Source organism: Monodon monoceros, unplaced genomic scaffold, assembly GCF_005190385.1.
Source record: "Monodon monoceros isolate NGI ecotype Baffin Bay Population unplaced genomic scaffold, NGI_Narwhal_1 Super_Scaffold_18, whole genome shotgun sequence".
Classification (NCBI taxonomy): Eukaryota; Metazoa; Chordata; class Mammalia; order Artiodactyla; family Monodontidae; genus Monodon; species Monodon monoceros.
Genome location: NW_021703774.1, coordinates 85,470,480 through 85,490,035, shown reverse-complemented (window position 1 = coordinate 85,490,035; position 19,556 = coordinate 85,470,480). Strand labels below are relative to the sequence as shown.

The 19,556-nt window shown below is 44.3% G+C and overlaps 1 protein-coding gene across 4 annotated transcripts in view; it reads right to left on the bottom strand.

Moving 5' to 3' along the window:
• Positions 1–268: 268 nt before the first annotated feature.
• SORT1 (sortilin 1) overlaps positions 269–19,556 on the bottom strand; it is a 71,372-nt gene continuing 52,084 nt past the window's right edge. For 2 of the 4 annotated variants that reach the window (XM_029228977.1, XM_029228976.1), the window contains exons 9-21: positions 18,975–19,119; positions 17,956–18,111; positions 16,226–16,332; positions 13,441–13,543; positions 12,937–13,105; positions 11,936–12,126; positions 8,641–8,830; positions 5,125–5,241; positions 4,400–4,508; positions 3,496–3,594; positions 2,840–2,946; positions 2,451–2,574; positions 269–2,007 (exon numbers count right to left, since the gene is read on the bottom strand). In XM_029228977.1, the coding sequence (XP_029084810.1) occupies positions 1,993–2,007; positions 2,451–2,574; positions 2,840–2,946; positions 3,496–3,594; positions 4,400–4,508; positions 5,125–5,241; positions 8,641–8,830; positions 11,936–12,126; positions 12,937–13,105; positions 13,441–13,543; positions 16,226–16,332; positions 17,956–18,111; positions 18,975–19,119 (1,632 nt within the window). In that variant the 3' untranslated portion in view covers positions 269–1,992. The remainder of the gene's footprint in view (positions 2,008–2,450; positions 2,575–2,839; positions 2,947–3,495; positions 3,595–4,399; positions 4,509–5,124; positions 5,242–8,640; positions 8,831–11,935; positions 12,127–12,936; positions 13,106–13,440; positions 13,544–16,225; positions 16,333–17,955; positions 18,112–18,974; positions 19,120–19,556) is intronic. The other 2 variants (XM_029228979.1, XM_029228980.1) reach the window with 1 other exon arrangement.

Here is a 19,556-nt window from a genome sequence, read left to right as displayed (position 1 = left end):
GAAGAATATTAACTTTCCTATCTTAAAACTAATCAGAGAATTACCATATATCAGCACACCTACCCGAGCGGGTATATGTGGGGAGAAGAGGTGTATGGTGTAAGCAGGTCTTTTCTGGACATCAAATTCATTTTGGGCAGGAGGTGAGGGCGACCGGGGACAAAAGCCGATACTTAATCATTTGTGAGCCGGTATATCTTTGGAATTACTTTTAATTTAAAAACCTTGTAAAAAGAATGAGCTTTTCCTAAAAGACTAGTGTTCTCTGGCTCTAACAAGTATTAACTCTCTTTACAAAAACTGCCCTAACTTTATAGCTCCCTGACTCATTTAAGTTTACTGCAGTTTCAAAGTCTCTAGAATTCTCCATCCATTCCCTCCCCCACTTTCCCTGCGGCTGTGAATCCATTCTGGTGAGGAGAGAACTCAGCCATCTGCTCACGCATTCTGACAACAGTTAATTTGGCACATTTACTTTTTCCTGACTTTCTAGCCATAAAGTGAACTAGCAACAAAACAGCAGTTTATCAAAGAATGTCCCAATCATAATTATTGGGAGAAACTGTGACCGGCACAGTAGGTATGCTAAGACTGAAAACGTGCTACTATATTCCTGTATAGCAAATAGTCAAGCTGTATTAAAACTAACGATTGCAGCTTTCCATCACTATATGGCCACCCCAAAATCCATCTTGCTACATTTTCTAATTTATTTCATTTTTAAAAATGTCAAAAGGAAAATTTTTTTAAATTTAAAATACGAACTTAATGTATCACACGAAACATCATCTACACTAGAAGTGTGTTTTTCAGTTGGTTCAGCCAAAAGTTTCATGCCAACAAATTACTTGGCAAAGCTGGGAAAAAGGGCAGAGGAGGAGAGTCTGGTAATAAAATTCTGATTTTTTTAAAAAAGCCTAAATCTGAAAACATGTCTAGTCATGGCTCCATGCAGAGCAGCAACCTAAGAGGGAGCAAATAAGCAGCCATTCTAATGATTCACCAAGGAGCCAGCACAGCAGGCAGGAGGGGACGCAGAAGACTGTGACGTGCCATCCTCAGGGGCTGCACGGCCCATGCCACCAGCCACTCCAGCGAAGAGCTCGCTCAGCCTGGGCACACAGCCCGGGCAAGCCTGAACCCAGACCTTGAGCAAGTCCACTGGCACACACACAAAGCATGGCTTGAAAGATCTCGGAAGCAGCAAGAGTTTCTCCTTTAATAGGTGCTAAATCTAGTCAATTCTCTGCTGCTCCCTTTTTCCTGCCCCAAGTTAAAAATATTACCCTTTAAGTTTTCCTGATTTAGTGTCTTGGAAGCACATGTAAGTTAGTTGCCAAAGGGCAATTAATGAGGGTATTGCTTAATTAAACAGGGGAAAAGAAAAATCACTGTGGCCTATGGTCCCTGGAAAAACAACAACAACAAAAAGCAGGGATCTGTGTGAGGAGCTGGTGTGCAGTGTTCTTGGAGCGGGGCTGTCCCCAGATGGAGAAAGGCTGCCCAGGCTGTGCCAGTCATCGCAGCCTCTGTGCTCATCTCTGCGGCTGCTTCGTGTTGCCAGCACAGCCCAGGGACAGCACCAAGTGCTTTGTGAGAGTTGATGCTGAAGCTGGCAGGTGCCCTGGGGCAGGCGCCATGCAAAACATGCAACAGTGGGGTTAGTGAAAAGTTCCCTTCAATTCCATTTCATTTCCCTTAAAAAACAAAAACAAAACCGAAAAGGGCCCGTACCTTGCAGAAAGATAGAACTTGAAATGAAAAGTTAAAGAATTAAAAATTTTCCCTCTCTTCTCAGGGCCAATTGTAAGAGTGTTTAGGGTCCCCACCCCCCATTTCTTTAGTGTGGGTCCTTTTGGCTTTGATGGAAGCAGCAGAAACAGAGCTGGGTCCCTCGCAACGGGAAATTTATTTCCCCAAGTCGGAGCCACAGGGAGTGTAAGAGGTACTGCGGTTCCATCATCTGTGCTCAGTCCCAGCTCCCTTGAGGAGCTATTCCAGGAGGTCCTGAAAAGAAAGACATAGGCCGTATTATTTACAGACCAAAAAAATCCCTATTTTGAAAGCCATTACCTAGTTTCTGGGTTGGCCAAGTCTTACAGTCATTAAATTGCTGCTTCTAGCTTATACCCTCCTTTGCTTCAATCATTATCTTGATCATGAGTAAGAAAAGATCACCCTTTCTTTTTTTTTTTTTTTTTTGCGGTACGCGGGCGTCTCACTGTTGTGGCCTCTCCCGTTGCGGAGCACAGGCTCTGGACGTGCAGGCTCAGCGGCCATGGCTCACGGGCCCAGCCGCTCCGTGGCATGTGGGATCCTCCCGGACCAGGGCACGAACCGGTGTCCCCTGCATCGGCAGGCGGACTCCCAACCACTGCGCCATCAGGGAAGCCCAAAGATCACCCTTTTTAAAAATTTCTGGACCACCCCTCAAGAAGAAATAGTCTCACCTCATCTGAGTCATCATGATAACCACTTTTATGAGTGTGGGAGGTCGTGTCCAAAGCATCCACACCATCCACACCATTGGCCTCCGCATGTTGCTGGAGCACAGAGTATCGATGCACCAGGAACCTGTGGGTGGAAACCACTGTCAGCTCTCACATGGTGAGGAGGGGTGCATTTCTTATAGGACGGTGGATTTTCCAAGTTTTACACACTTGCAGAATGAGTCACACATATAGGAAGCACAGCCCGTAGCTGGCATATGGAAAATGTAAGGAAAGATTTGGGCCTGATGTTTCAGTAACATCACTTCAACTAGTTAGTTTTTGCCAGGGGCTGACTCAACCGTCTGCCCTCGGTGGACTTTCTGGTTTGATTGATTTCCGTTCCTTACCTTCCCCCACAGACGTACTTCTTCACAATAAGCACTCCTGCTACGACTGTGACCAGCATCAATCCCACAGTAGCCAGGATAATCGGAACAGAATTTGACTTGGAATTCTTGATAAATTAAAACACAAACACAAACAATTTTGGGTGTGCATACTCTTGGACTGAATTCAAAGAGGCTGCTCATTCCCCCATTTCTCTGTTGAATGATCTGCAGTCTCTAGGCACCTAATGATGATACTTTCCCAAACCCCCGCCCCCAAGATGAACCATCTCAGTGCTACCAGGAGAATATCACAGCTGGCAGAGGGTAACCAGAACTTCAACTGCCTTAAAGCTGTCAGAATGGTGCAAACTCAGTGGCTTCCACTTCAAAGTTACACTGGAAGTCGTAGCAACTACCTAGATCAAATGGTAATTGTGACTGTTCCCCACTACCACTGTTTATAAGTCTTGGGAGCTTTTAAGGGTGAAGCAGGAAAGGGAGACTATGATAATAAGTGGGCTGAATGAATCTAAAACAGGGCCATTACCTGGAAAGGAGCTGTGCCAATGTTACGTTAGGCAAGCCATCCTATGACACCGAGATTTATTTTTTACTTAAGTTGTTGTATGTTTTTACAAATAAGCTTTCCGTATCATTGTTTGAGTGTGACCTACCTGCTTTTGGGTGGGAGATAGGGTGTGTGTGTTTTCAATGTATCCAAGAGGAGGCGGAGCTGGATTCTGGGACAAGTTGTGTCCCTGTGGGCGGGAGTCCTGTGCAATCACACACACAAACACTCTGAGGACAGCCACCAGGAGTGCAGGGCGGGGATGCAGAGGAGGAACTTGCCCCCGACAAGTACACACACCCACACATTTTTCTCCCACTGCCTTCTTAATCCCACCCCTTGTCAGGCCCTCATCCCTTAGAAGGTTAGGTAGGAGGGAACTGCAGATTGTCCACCTCTCAATTTCCAGATTAGGAACCTGGGGCCCACAGTTTACTGCCCCAAGTCTCACTGCTGGGCCAGTGCTTCTTTATCAAGAGGTTTCCTCTTTACCATATCCCCATATTCCAGCCAGAGAGTTCAGTGCTACAGAACTGTAATCAACCCTAAAACTTGCTTCTAAATCAGAACCAGCCCCTTATTACCATAGTTCAGTTTTTCATTCTGAACACACTTGACATGACTCGGCAAACAGACCCACCCTACCTATGGTCCAGTGCCCTCCCTTCCACATGTGTAAATCTCCAGCCCTTTACAGCCGAACTTCTTGAGTCTTTTTCCTAAATGACTCTGAGCCTCAGAAATTTCCTCAACCGTATGCACCTAAGACTTGGAAAAACTTTACTGAGTACCATTTTTTTTTCCCCAACAAAAACGTTTTCGGTAGATGAGCTTAGCGTTGGGTTATGTGACCATCCCTCATCCTGACAGTTTCCTGTACGAAGGGAAGCCTGACAGAAGTAGTCTGGCCACTTGTACTCTGTAACAGAGCTCTTGACACTGTAACTTTGACTATTCCTGGCAGAACTTGAAACCCCACTTGTATCTAAACCAGATCTACTTTAACATACCTGCTTTTCTGGACTCAGAAAGTTGCTTGTGCACTTCTTTTTCAAGTCTTTCACTTCTCGAGCAGGATTCACTCCGCCCTCGCATCTGTCTCCTGGAATTTTCCGGTACCTGAGAGGCAGAGAAAATTTGTTAACAGAATACAAGGATGTACTTCTGGATTCTTGCTTACTTCCTGGAAACAAGATTTTAGAAGTGGCAGAAAAACTTCTGGTCATTACACCATCTTTCAGGCCTTGGGGGAGATCTGAAGGGATGTTTTGGGGATATTCTGTGTAGTTTCAGTCCTTGGACAGACCACACATCCCTTGCCTTGCTGCAGGGACATGCCACCTTTCTGCCTTAAGAGACTGTGTCAAAGAACTGTGACCAGGGAAAGCACGTCAACACGCGGTACATAAACCACAGGGGAGGGGAGTGTTTATCAGGGAAGGAGGCAGTGAGCCTCCTCTAGAGCAGCGCTCTCTACTGTGGTGGCAATTTACACTTAAATTAATTAAAATTACTTCAGTCCCGCACTCACACTAGTGTCAACAGCCACACAGGGCTAGTGGCGACCGCATCAGACACAGCAGATTACAGAACATTTCCCCCATCACAGAAAGTTTTAGTAGACAGTATTTTTCTAGAGTGCTCTCAACTACTGCTCAGAACTATGCGGAGAGACGCAGCTTTCACTCTGCACAGTGGAGACTCAGTCCCGATACGGGAGAAGCAGCCATCTCACCCATTTGTCGTCAGGTGCTCTTCTCTCCCGTACAGACAGAACTCTAGGTCGTGGCCCTTGAGTTCTGGCTGTTCCACACACTTGGAGTCATTTTCTGGACGGAAGTAGCCAAAATCACTGTAAGAATCAGCAAATAAGGTGTCTTTCAAAGTTGCTGAGAGACAGGGAGCGACTAGCAATGAAGGCTTTGTAGGGGGCAGTGGATGGTCAATATTCCAGTCTTGGGTTGCCAGAGAGAAGCTAAGGAAGCCTGTGACATATAAAGAGGTTTAGGGAAAAAAAGCACATGGGGAGGGCTGAACTGAGGGAAAAGAGCTTATGGATTGGGCTTCAGACTCAGTAGCTATGAGTCCCACACGGACAGCTCAGGCTCCGGCAAGGGAAGGAGGGCAGCCTGCAGGGGGTGGGGACTCACGTGACTAAGACACAGAGAAATAGTACATCAGCAACAGATCTAAGCTCTGGGACACTCAGCAACTCTTTTATTTCTCTCCAAATAACTCATTTACCCATGTTCTACCCATGGCGGGTATGTTAAACCTTTCCTGCCTTCCCCACTTCCGTGTCCCTCTTAGTTTCTTCGATGGTCCCTGCCGCCAATGTGAATGCCTGTTCTTGCCCTCCATTCTATCCCATCTCTCCATAGCGCCACCCATCTGCTCTTTCTCTGCTTTCCCCAAAGAAAGGACACGAGCGGCCTCGGCCCCATCCTTCCTACTGCCCCTGGGCGGGGGCTCGTTCCATGGGCAGTGTGGCAGTGACCACTAGTCCCACTCACCTGGAGGCTTCTCCTTAGCCTGAACCTGTCCCCTTCCTTCACCATCCTCTCCTTTACTGGCCAGATTTCTTAAAAAATATTTTTTCCTTGTTCTGTTGTACTCATGTACTTTTTATTCTATGCATTTGGGCTTCGACCCCCTTCTGCAACCTTGAAAATGAATGTCTGTGGCCCCCCAGGGCTCACCAGTCATCCAACCTAGGGGGCTCTCTCTGTCTCGTTCACTCTGACCACCTATTGTGGGGCACTTGCCACAATGCTGTGCCCCACCCACTGAGGCCCTGAGAGCGGCACTCGTCTGTTTCTTTGGTCACTGCTTGCTCTGCTCTCTTCCTAACCCATAAGTGCAGATGTTTTCCAAGATCCTATAATTCATTCTCTTAACTCCCCCTTCATGAGCTTAACTATTTGTTGCAACTAAAACTTCTAGGTTTTACCTCTCTTGGGCTCTAATCCTACATTTCCAAGTATCTGCTGGACACTGCCATCTAAATCTGCTGACAGAACCTCAAATAAACAAAACATTCAAAATACATCACACTTTCTCCTTCATGCCAGTCCCTCCGGTCATTTCCTCCGTTTGTCCAGGACACTACCTTCCTTCCCACCATCTAAGTCGGAAACAGCCTGAGCACCCCCATCTGGACCCACTCACTTCATCGTGACTACTGTAACTTCCCCTCGTGGTCTATCTCCCAGCACACCCTTCCTGATCACGCTGTTGGGGTGGTCTAAGCCCACATCAGTCCGCGTGCTTTAACGACCTGCTTCTTCCCAGATATGCATGGTCAAATCCTACGGCTCGTCAGGGCTCAGCCCAAATGCCACCTCCTCTACAAAGCCTTCTTTGACCCACCTACCTCCTTTCAGCTCTGGATGGAATAGTCTCTCCCTTTTCTAAATCCCCAAGGATCCCACCTTCTGTTTCAAACAAAATTATGTGCATCTTACCAGGAGAGTCTATAATAAACTTCCTGTTATCACTTTGCACTGCCCTGTGCATAGAAAATATTCAATGATTATTTGGTGAATATATAGATGCTGCTTGTACTTCAAGGCTTTCTGACAAATATTTAAGGGAGAGGGTAGAGAGAACAAAAGATACAGAAGACACCACACCTCCAATAGCAAGGAGAAATTTCTGGCAAAAATTTTATGTGTTCAATCCAAAATTTCAGGGACCATACCCTTCCCACTCACAAAGTACACATTTCTCAAGCACGTGGGGTACAGTGGGCAGGCTCTGGAGCTGAATGGCCAGGTTCACATCGCAGCTCTGCCACATGATGGCAAATTAGTCATAACCTCTCTGTACCTTCATTTCTCCCTTTGTGAAATGGAAATAACCAGAGTACCTCTCTCACAGGGCTGCTGAGGGCAAGTGTAAACGGACGTCCTGCTAGAAAACGTCAGCGGCTGTCATTATGACTATGTGATTATCCAATACAATATGCACTCAAAGAGTCTGGAGTTTAATGGTGGAAGCAAATCTATACCCAATAATTAAAATACGGGAAGTGCTGTATTAGGAGCCTAGATGAGGAAAATCTGGGGAAGGCTTTAAGAAGACGGTATCTGAGCTAAGTATTAAAGGCCAAGTAGGAATTCACCAGGCTTGGGGGTCAAGCAGGGAAAGACTTCCAGGAAGCAGCAGCAGCATGCACAGTGGCATGGAGCTCTGAAAAAGCACCACATGTTTGGAAAACAGCAGACGCTCAGGTGACCGGGAGCCACCCTGTGTGCAGTTAAGGATGGGAGACAGCCCTTCAGAGTTTGACAGTATGAATAAGCTCTAGCCCTATTACAACATCAAAGTGACCCGAGTGATATTTTCCCCTGCGGAAATAGAGAAGGGAGGACCCCTGGCCATTCCACAGATATGAGCCACGCAGGAGGAAACACACTGGGTCAGGCTGCAGTTTGCTCAGTCCTGCATTCTCTGTCACCTGCAGTTCAGGAGAACACATTGTGGGAGGACAGGACTGCTATCTATCTGCCTGCCTTCTTTTCCAAATCCACTTCTACCTCCTGTCAGTATCTTTTGCAGGTAACAAGTTCCATAAGATTAGTACCTGTGATGTGAAGCAGTTCCTCTTATTTGCCCTAAGTTACCTCGCTTAGGCTACCTAGGGACTCCCTCGCCCTTGTATAATCAGCTAACCCTGTGCCAGCCAAGAAACTAACCCTTAAGCCTGGATGGTCCTGAACTCCAGGGAGTCCACCTTGATGGCTTCTAAGCCTTGGTGGGACATACAGACCATACATACTGATGTCACCTCCTGTCTCAGGACAGATCCACACTCTTTCTGCCTTCAGTCCTGCAGACGGCCCCAAACCTAGTACCCTACCTGCCTCACCCAGGCTGTCAGGCTGCTTGCTAAACTCGTTTCCTCTGAGCTCCTGTACCACTTTTCTTGGTGTTTCTGCCCTATCATCTTCTCTCTCTCTCCTTTTTAATCCTCATCCTCCTTATGTACCTCTCTCCTTCCCGCCACTGCCAAGTCAGGATGTCCAGGGGTTGTTGCTGGTTCTGGCCAATAAGTAACTGACACAATGTTATCTGTCCAATTATTAACAACTCTTGTCCCCTTTCTCTGTGCCTCAATTTCCTTAATAAGAAGCAACAGTACTCCACTCTTGAGGAAGAAGGGAAAGAAAAGGATTTAAATATTTTTGAACTGTCTTTTGCCTCCTCCAGCACGGGAAATGGCTGATAGGGATCTGAGGGATGCTGATACCAGAGGAAGTCCTCCAGGGAGCAGGGACAGACGGACGGCTGCTTGGTCACAACATAGTCCCGACCATTCTGACAGACGGATGACTTGCGTAGCCGTAGGTACTGTTCTTTATAGCCTAAAATGCAGCCATCTCCATAATCTCCAGGGTCTGTGGAGTGAGCCAGCCATATGGTATAGTCCTTCTCTTCACCTAAAAGAAAGACAGGCTGTTCAGGAAACTGCATGGGACAGAACCCACCCATGTGAGGCAGCTGCCAGGCAATAGGAAGAACGAGGAGAGGAAAAGTAGGGATGTCTGACTCAACCTATTGCTTCACTTTGGAATTGCAAATGAAAGTTAACATTAGTGGGAGCCTACCAGCAATGGGCTTTTCTTCATACCAAGGGAGGAGTCTTTGCATCTCACGACCCATTTGAGTTCTAGGAAAAACCTTATTTTTGAAGTGGGGAGCTGGATGGAGAACCTCTAAGGTGCCTTCCAGACTGAGAAGTTTCTGTCTTTAAGTCTTGCACACCTGTGCCCTTGGTCAGCAGGAGCTGTCAGGTAAGCAACCAGATGCTTGCCTTTAGGACAAGACACCAATTAGCCAAAAGCATAGGTTTAATTTCACTATGGGTTAGTCTGCTTCAAACAGAAGGGGAAACCTACTTTCTAGACTTTTAACTCTTGCTGACTGGCTTTCAAATGAAGACCGTGATGACAGTCAACCTGGCTTAGTGTGTCATATCATCCACTCCTGGAAAAATGACTCAAAGGCTGTGGCCTAAAGACTGTGGATTAGGTTTTTATCTTTTGGGATGTGAAGACCAGAACAGGGCCTGTTAAAGAGCAGGGGCTGGGGCTTCCCTGGTGGCGCAGTGGTTAAGAATCTGCCTGCCAATGCAGAGGACACGGGTTCGTGTCCCGGTCCGGGAAGATCCCACATGCTGCGGAGCGGCTAGGCCCGTGAGCCACAACCACTGAGCCTGCGCGTCTGGAGCCTGTGCTCCGCAACGGGAGAGGCCGCGACAGTGAGAGGCCCGCGCACCGCGATGAAGAGTGGCCCCCGCTCGCTGCAACTGGTGAAAGCCCTCGCACAGAAACGAAGACCCAACACAGCCAAAAGTGAATATAAAATAAATAAATTTTTTAAAAAAAGGGCAGGGGTTAACAAATCTTTTAATGATGTTAAACTTCAGGGATAACTGCAGAGCTGCCTGCTGAGGGGAAAACTCATAAGCCAGCTCCTTTACAGACTATTTAGTGAATTTAGATGATAATGACTCTCCGATTTTAAATCATTGAAACATCTTGTAGAAAAGTAAGGTCCAAACTGAGTGCTTCTGCTTCTTGCAGGACTCACTAAAGTAACATGCTGAGGAAACGGGCCCCCAACACAGCCTAATAACAGTCAGGACCAAATTTAACCAGAGCTTCTCGAAACTTAAGTCTTCTATCATATTATGCCAGAACGCAACTACGGGTCACAGGGAGTCATCACTTTTTCTCCAGTTTTTTTTTTAATCCTCCATGTTTTCAGTACAATGTCAGCATCTTTGGTACTGGGGGCCTGGGTTTGCTTGTGATTCTTTAGGAACACCTTGCAATGAGTACTTTAACTTCTCTGAAGCCATTTTCTGGGTCTTTAACATGCCTTCCAGTTTGAAGTCACAGCACTCTGAAATGGTCAAGCCAAACTCTGCATGAAAACTTCCTCACTTCAACATTTTGATAAGTGACACAGTCAGTTAGATGGTCTTTGTAACACACTTTCCTCTAGAGTTTCCTCTACAGTTCTGCTGTAATCAAGTGTGAAAAACCCTGAAGTGTTATGAAATAATTTTAGACAAACAAAAACATGCATTATCCTTACAAGCAGAAAACACTCTCAGAAAATGCTACAGAGTTCTAAAGTACAAAATATACTCTCCTAGATGTCCACATGTGGCTAGTCTGAATTGAGATTTACCATAAGGGTGAGTGTAGAATATGCACTGGATTTTGAGGCCCTAGTTAGAAGAAAAAGAACGTAACAGATGGCCAAAAAGCACATGAAAAGATGCTCAACATCACAAATTATCAGAGAAATGCACATCAAAACTACAATGAGGTATCGCCTCACACCGGTCAGACTGGCCATCGCCAAAAAGTCTACAAATAATAAATGCTGGAGAGGGTGTGGAGAAAAGGGAACCCTCCTACACTGTTGGTGGGAATGTAAATTGGTACAGCCACTATGGAGAACAGCATGAAGGTTCCTTAAAAAACTAAAAATAGAACTACCATATGATCCAGCAATCCCACTCCTGGGCATATATCCAGAGAAAACCATAATCCAAAAAGATACATGCACCCCAGTGTTCATTGCAGCAGTGTTTACAATAGCCAAGACATGGAAGCAACCTAAATGTCCACTGACATTTAGGAATGCGTAAAGAAGATGTGGTATATATATACAATGGAATATTATTCAGCCATAAAAAGAATGAAATAATGCCATTTGCAGCAACATGGATGGACCTAGAGATTGTCGTACTGAGTGAAGTAAGTCAGACAGAGAAAGACAAATATCATATGATATTGCTTGTATGTGGAATCTAAAAAAAAGGTACAAGTGAACTTATCTACAAAACAGAAATAGAGTCACAGATGTAGAAAACAAACTTATGGTTACCAGGGCAGAAAGCGGGGAGAGGGATAAACTGGGAGATTGGGATTGACATATACACACTACACACTACTATATATACAATAGATAACTAATAAGGACCTACGGTATAGCACAGGGAACTCTACTCAATACTCTGTATTGACCTACATGGGAAAAGAATCTAGAAAAGAGTGGACATATGTATATGTATAACTGATTCACTTCGCTGTACAGCAGAAACTAACACAACATTGTAAATCAACTGTACTCCAATAAAAAAATTAAAATACCTTAAAAAAAGAATGTTTCATTAATAATTTAAAAACATTGCTTACATGTTAAAATGATAATATTTTGGACTTACTGAAATAACCATATTATTAAAATAAATTTTGCCTCTTTTACTTTTATAATGTAGCTAGTTGATAGAATAATTTAAATTATATACGTGGCTCTCATTTTATTTCTCTTGGACAGTGCTAATCCAAAGAGGGAAGTGCTTTTCTGGTACCATCCCTTTGCCTGCTAACCCACATGGAACATCCTTCAGTCCTCTTTCACACACATGATTTTCTTATTCCAGCTAGAAGAAATTAAACTGAATCGGTTATTTAGGAAAATGGGCTCACAAGTTTCTGGTAGAAAAGTTCAAAGGAGACACTCACAGTTCCTTTCAAGGATATCTTTAAAATCGATGGTGTAGGAGACCCACTGGCGAGTCAGGAAAGATTCTGTGAAACCCCAGATGCTGATGTTCATGGACCTAGCTCCAGGTTCTGAAGCCAGGCCAGTAAAGTAGATAGGCTCCCTGGTAAACATGTAGGTTTGCCAGCACTGACCCTCGTCTGTGGAGAACCTGAAACCACAATTAGAGAAAGATCATGAGAGAGGATCAACATTTACGGGAATATCAGGAAACCACCGGCTGTTTGGTAACAAATCAGAGAAAAACTCTCGTATTTAGGTGATGGCTTACTATTATATTAATTTTTAACACCTATAGTTAACGGGGAAAAGGGATTCACTCAAATATTATGGAAGAAAATGCCTTTATAAAAATTCTTCCAGGGCTTCCCCGGTGGCGCAGTGGTTGAGAGTCCGCCTGCCGATGCAGGGGATGTGGGTTCGTGCCCCGGTCCGGGAAGACCCCACATGCCGCGGAGCAGCTGGGCCCGTGAGCCACGGCCGCTGAGCCTGTGCGTCAGGAGCCTGCGCCCCTCAACGGGAGAGGCCACAACAGTGAGAGGCCCGCGTACCGCAAAATGGAAAAAAAAAAAAAAAAAAAATTCTTCCAAAGGGAAAAAGGATAGTGACTCATGTAAGAATGGGCTTCCAAGTCAACAAACAGAAATTATATAATAAGAACTTGTACTTAAGGAGTCATTTCCCCTCCAGAGTGCTTAAATGCTCCCATAATATTCTTGTTGGGAGGGAGAAGAGTATTTTTTAAAAGTGACGAAAAGTGTTAGCTAGAGGGAGTCAGAGGAAAAAACAAAGCCATTTAACTTGAGTTGCTTTAAATGCAATCCTTTCAAGCACCTTCCCTACAGCTCTGTAGAATGCACTAATCTGAATCAGGGACTGTAACTTCCCCCCAACAAACTGACGAACATCCCACAGTTGCTCTCTATGCAGATAGCGTGGGTGGAGCTGAGCTCACGCATACTTAATCACATTGATAGGACGGCTGCTGTGCTCGATGGCTACAATGATGCCTCCGGAATCCAGGATGGTGTAATAGTGAGGTCCTTCCAGCATCTTCAGCCAGGAGTAACCCCCATCATCTGAGATGTACACATCTGGGATCATCACTGAGATGGCATCCCCCACGCTACCTACAACACAATCCACCATCTCATCAGCACATATCAGCAATGAAACAGGGAGGATTTACTGTCAAGAGAATAATTCTGAATGAGTTTATTCTGATTATTTCCCATCATGCCTCTTGTAATTGAAAAAAAGGCCACTGACAATTTGGTAAAGGGAGAAGTCATGTTGCTCTCTGATGAGAGTCTATGAAAAACCCACAGTATCATTATCTTGCAAGAAATTCCGCAAAGGATGGTGAAAGCCACGTATGGTGGTTTTCTCACAGGGCTCGACACTGTGACTGAGTTTCAGTGTGCTCAGCCACTTCTTCCTGCGGAAGTGAGGGTGGGCTGCTTACCATGGGCGATGACTATGCCGACAGCGTTAGGCTCTGAGAGTGGGGCCATTGGAACGTTGAGTTTCTGGGAGATGCTGTAGGAAGCGTGAATATGAAGGCTGCACTGTGGAAAGAAAGCAAAGCTTAGATTAAAACCAGAGGTGCAATTTTCTTTCTCATCTCAGAGAGTCTTCTAATAAGGCTTTGAATGTATTAACCCAGACTTCCGTGGGATACTCTTGTTAAAAAAAATTGTGGTAAAAATCACATACCATAAAATTTATCATCTTAATCATTTTTAAGTGTGCAGTTCAGCAGTGTTAAGTACACTCACACTGTTGCGCAGCCATCACCACCGTCCATCTCTGGAACTTCTGTGTCCTGCAAAACTGAAACTCTGTGCCTGTGAAACGGTAACTCCCCATCCCCGCCTCCCCCGACGCTGGCAACTACTATGCTACTTTCTGTCTCTGTAAGTTTGACTAGTCTAGGTACTTCATAGAAGTGAAACCATACGGTGTTTGTCCTTCTGCGACTGGCTTATTTCACTTGGCATAATGTCCTTCCAGTCCACCCATGGTGCAGCACGTGCCAGAACACCCTGCCTTTATAAGACCGAATATTATTCCATTGTGTTTATACACCACATTTTGCTTATTCATTCGTCTGTCAATGGACACTTAGACTGCTTCCATCTTTCAGCTATTGTGAATAATGCTGCTTACAAACATGCATGTTCAAGTAACTCTTGAGACACTGCTTTCAATTCTTTGGGATATATACCCAGAAGTGGAGCTGCTGGATCATATGGTAGTTCTACACTTAACTTTTTGAAGAACCCTCATATTGTTTTCCATAGCAGCTACACAATTTTCATTCCCACCAGCAGTGCACAAGGGTTCCAATTTCTCCACATCCAAGTCAACACTTGTTATTTTTTATTTTTTGGATAGTAGCCATTCTAATGGATCTGAGGTTGATCTCTTGCAAATCAAAAATTTTGATTTGCATTTCCCTAATAATTTCGCTAATAATTGGTGGTATTGAGCATCTTTTCATGTGCTTACTGGCCATTTGTATATTTTCTTTAGAGAAATGTTTATTCAAGTCCTTTGCCCATTTTTAATGTGGGTTGTTTTTTTGTTATTGAGTTATAGGCTCAGTGGGATATTCTTGATTCTGAAATGCATTAGTATATTTGGGAAAAAACTATGCAGTTATTTTCGCATGTGTAATCTGTCTTAGTTTACTGTATTCCTGCACTACACCAAAGCCTCTGATCAATATTTAAAGTATGATTCCACACAAATAAACTTGATGAACGCCTGACATACTTCAGATGCTGTACAAGATGTGGTGGTGATTTGAATAAGCCCCAGTCCTGTCTTTAAGAAATATTTCTCAGAAACTAGTTCAGGTATAAAGCAGGATGAAAATTAGTACTTTACAAGAGGTTCAAATTGGTTAAAATGTTATTATTATGCCATGTATATTTTACTGCAATTAAAAAAAAGCTTCAAGCAAACTGCTAATGAAACGAAGAGCAATGATTAGTTCTAACTGAAGATGGGCACTAAGGATGGTTAGGATTTCCACTAACCCTAATGAACTGGGGGTAGGGGAACAACCTCCCCAGGGGGTAGGGGAACATTCCTCCCCAGGAATAACGTGGGCAAGAGGCAGCTACATGCAGGGTGTTCCGGGAGCAGCAGCAATTACAAGGGGTGTGCCAGTGATAAAATGGGCAATGACAATGAAAAGGCAGAAGATAGCCTGACAGGGGAGGAGGGGACCTTCATTCGCCAGATCACAGGCAAAGGGGAACCACAAAGAGTGTTGGGGAGGGAGAGACACAGCAGCGTGAGGGTTTCAAGGTAAGTAAAGAGGCCACTGTACCTGCCCAGGCTTAAGGTGAGAAGGGCAGGTGCAGGGCAAGGCCAGGGCGGAGGGATGGAAAAAGGGGAGCAGGATAGGGAGAGACACTCCACAGCACTCATGAATACAGAGAAGAGAGAGGGTGTGACAGGGGTGGTGTACCAGAAAGCCCAGCTGGGAGAGCAGAGTGCATATCAGCCACAGGTACTCTGAGGAGAGCTTGGAATTACCAACACTGTCACTTTTGAAGAAAACTCCCAGGGTTCCACTAAGCTCCTCTCAAATTCTGTAAAAGTCAGACATAAAGCTTGTTTTTTGTTTGTTTGTTTGTTTTTCCTTTTTTTCTTGGCTGTCAAGACCTGTCAATCATGAAACCTGGGATCTCCTGGAGCAATGCGTTTGTATTTCTAGCTCTTGGTCTCTCCTCAGAGGGCTCATCTCCTGCTTCCACATGCCACACCGGGTCACCACCCATACCCACCGGCCACGTGGAGCTTTGGCAGAGGGGAAGAGAGACCAAGTTCTCCTTCATTTGTTTCTGGCCAGTACAGCTTTGCACTGCTCATGAATGGCTGGTCTGTGGCTTTCTGTAGAACTCCTGAAGTTTCATAGCTGCCATCATGACTCCTAACTAACCACCGGCCCGTCTGTCCACTATGTTTTCATTCAGCAGTTTAGTACAACACAAATTGTTAGCCTTCAATTTTGTTTTTCGTTAAAGACAAATAAGCCATAATATTTCGGTCTTTCTTCGCCGTTCCTATTTCCTACATCCTAGTTAATTTCAACCCCTCATTTCCAAATTTTCCACCTTTATCTGTAGACCCTCATCAAGTACAAAACTTCATTATTCAAAAGCCTGGCACTAATAAGAGCGGAACAGAATGGCTGCTTTGCTCCAAATACATATGACAGTTGCAGTAAAACAAACCTCGTTCTTATTTTTTGCAGTAGCATCGCATTCACTGTTCTCAGGTTTCCTCAGGTGCTTCCACCTTCCTCCTTGGTCAAAAGTGATCATAGTCTGGATAGAATTATCTGAATAGGAAAAGGATGATATTAAGCCTGATACACTGGAAGCACCCTATTAACTTCAGTTTATCATTGCATAACTCTCTCCTAACAGAGACTATATAACACCGTTAGAACTCTGGAGTCCCACAAGCTTGTTACATCCAGTGAAATGGCTCAGTGCTGGTGAGTATGATATTTGAAAGAGGCTTCCCACCTGATCAGGATCCAACTGATCCCAGAAATCATCTACACTGATGCTCTTATAAAAAGATACCTTTATCTCCTTACCAGCACTAACAGGCTGACATCTATTCTTCCTCCTTGTTTGCTTGCCTTGGAAGTAAAATCTACAGTGGGAAGGCATTCTAATCGTGACTCAGACAAGGCTATGATACGGGGCTTGTTTTAGTGAATCTCAAGATTTGAATGTATCTGCGTAAGTCTCAGTTAATAATTCCTAATTTTGTCTCTCTGCCACTCCATATCCTATCCCTCTTTTACCTTTTCCTTTTTTTTCTTCATGTGTCTTCTCCATTCTCTATTCTTAATGATATAAACTGCTGCAGGTTTAAATTCAAAGATATTATGCTTTGAGTTTCTCAAGGAGAATCAAAAAAGAAAGCAAATAAGGTAAATTTCATTTATTCAATAGATGTTTTACTGCCTGTCCACTATGTGAAAATTGCTGTAAGGCTTTGGGAATATATCAGTGAACAAATCAGGAAAAAAAACTCTGTGAAATATATATTCAAGTAGGGTGAGGCAGACAAACACTAGACATAGTACATAGGTAAATTAGATAGGATGTTAGAAAATAAGTGCTATGGAAAAGACTTGCACAGCTAGAGGGGGACTGAGAGTGTGCGTGTGTAGGGGCAGGCAGACTGACATTTAAAATAGGATAGTCAGGGCAGGTCTCATCAGAAAGTAACACGACCAAAGGCTGGCAGGAGGAAAGCGTCAGCCTTGCAGAGATCTGGGGAAAGAGAGAGAACAGTCAGTGCAAATCTCTCAGCCACGAGTGTGCGATTCTGGTGTGTTTAAGGACTGGCAGAGGGCTGGAGTGACTACAGGAGAGTGAGCAAAGCAGAGAGGAGCTAGAAGTGAGGTCAGGGAGGAACTAGGGTGTCAAAATCACTTGGACTTTGCAGGGTCTTCACAAAGTGAAAACAAACATCCCCCACCTCCTTCCAAAAAGTGAATACATAAATAAACAAAACCTAAACAAATCTTTGTACTTTAGAGTAATGTGTTTACTTGTGCAACTGGGCCACAGTAAAGGTAAGGTCTGAGAACCAGTGAAGAGAAAGAATGCCAAGAGGAATCTCGGCTGGCTATCACTCCACCCTACACAAGGCGAAAAGCCTAAGTGGTCTAAACTCCTTCCTGTAGGCCTGAACCTCCCAACACAGAAGACTCATTTTATAAACAATGTAGAACCCCCCAAATCTTTCTTTCTGCCTGCTGCTGTTTTGTTCTTTCTTAGTTCTATTTACCATAACTTATTTAAAATAGAGAGCCAGAATTTACATGGATAGCCTTGTTGACTAGGCAAGCAACATTACTGGGGAGGACAGGATCCTCAGTTTCCCCAAAAGCCTCCACTCCCAACATGTTCAGCTGAAGGAGAGCTGTGCCGAGACCCACCTTCTGAGAGCACACTTGTCATGTAGACCCCACGGAGGGAGGTCACGTTGGTAAAGTCTGTCTCGCCACCTGTGGTTGTGTAGAGATGTCGGTCCAAGGACTTGGAATAGACAATGCCTCGATCGTCCGAGGTAAATATAGTGCCAAATCCGGTATCTGGAATAGGCAAACAAAGAAAAACACTAAGTCTTGGGAGGGAACAGAGAGAAAACAATAGTCTAGTCATACAGATGACACATGACTGACTGACTGCACACATCAGCCAACTCTCTCCCTTCACGATGTACACGCAGGCCTGAGAGTCAATGAAGGATTGAAACTCAAGGTCTTCGTGGCCATCTTTAATTCTAGTGCCCAGCTTAGTGCCTGAAACATAGCAGATGCTGGGTTTGTGGAACAAATTAATCAGGTGTTCCAGAAGAGCTCTTCTCAGTTACACTCTGGTGGCAGAGGCACTGTATTTAGCTTCATATTTTACACATCTTTAAATCTTTACACGCTAAAATAATGCTTCTCAAACTGTGGTGAAGGATCAATTTTAAGATTTCAATTATGTCACAAACTGATGCTTTTGTAAATATAACAAAAATTTATCACTAGAAAAATGAAATACAAAAGAAAGAAAAAATACAATCCTTAAAATTTTTTTTTATTATTAGAGTCAACAGACACAAAATTTCTTTGTCAAAGGGCTGTAAGAGTTTCTAAATGCTCGCTCTTGCTTTCCATACATATTTGGTAATAAAGAATTTGCAAATCAGTACCAGTCCTCCGACCATTCTTTAAGCAGCACTGCTCTAGAACACCTGGACATACTGTACAAGCCGCCTTAGAGGGTCAAAGCAAGTGGCCTTTTTAACAGAGGCTACGTATCATCTCTAAGACAGAGTATTCAGTAGGCCAGTAATAAATTCCTAGGGGTAAAAGGAAGAATTGACACGTAAGAAGGAAAGCTACTAAAGTAGGGTTCGGAGCTTAAATCTCTGTGCTTCAAGGGTGAGCCGCTGCACAGCTCTTACCTCCAGGTTCGTCTACATGCATGAACACCACGTCATCATTAGCTGTTAGAATAGAATAGAACTGTTCCTGCCCCACAGAGGGGAGCTGGGCCATGCTCCACGTGTCCCCTTGATCTGTTGACACATGAATCCTTCTTGTTGTATCCTGGAACAAATGCCAATATTTATCTTTTAAATTCTCTACCAAGATGCCACGTGCAGTGACACGAGTAGGTACATTATTAATTATATGAATCTTATCCATTTCCTCACTGGGTACAACTGTTAAAAATGAAAGGTCCTAGTACCAATTACCAAAGCTATTTCTAACCTCTTGCAAGATCCAGGCACTGGAACAATCCATCCTATTGTAAGTAAGGTTAGCCTGGTTTGCTCTTTGGCTTCTTCATTCTGGTGTGACCCCCTAAGATATTAACCTCCCAAGTTCTGACATGCCAATTTCCTTCAATAGAGATTAGGGTTTGTCGGGACCATCATTAGTTTGGCTCTATAGCCATTCGCATATGCTTGCTCAGATAATTCTTTTTATTTTCTAATTGATTAATTAATTAATTAATTAATTAATTTTTGGCTGCATTGGGT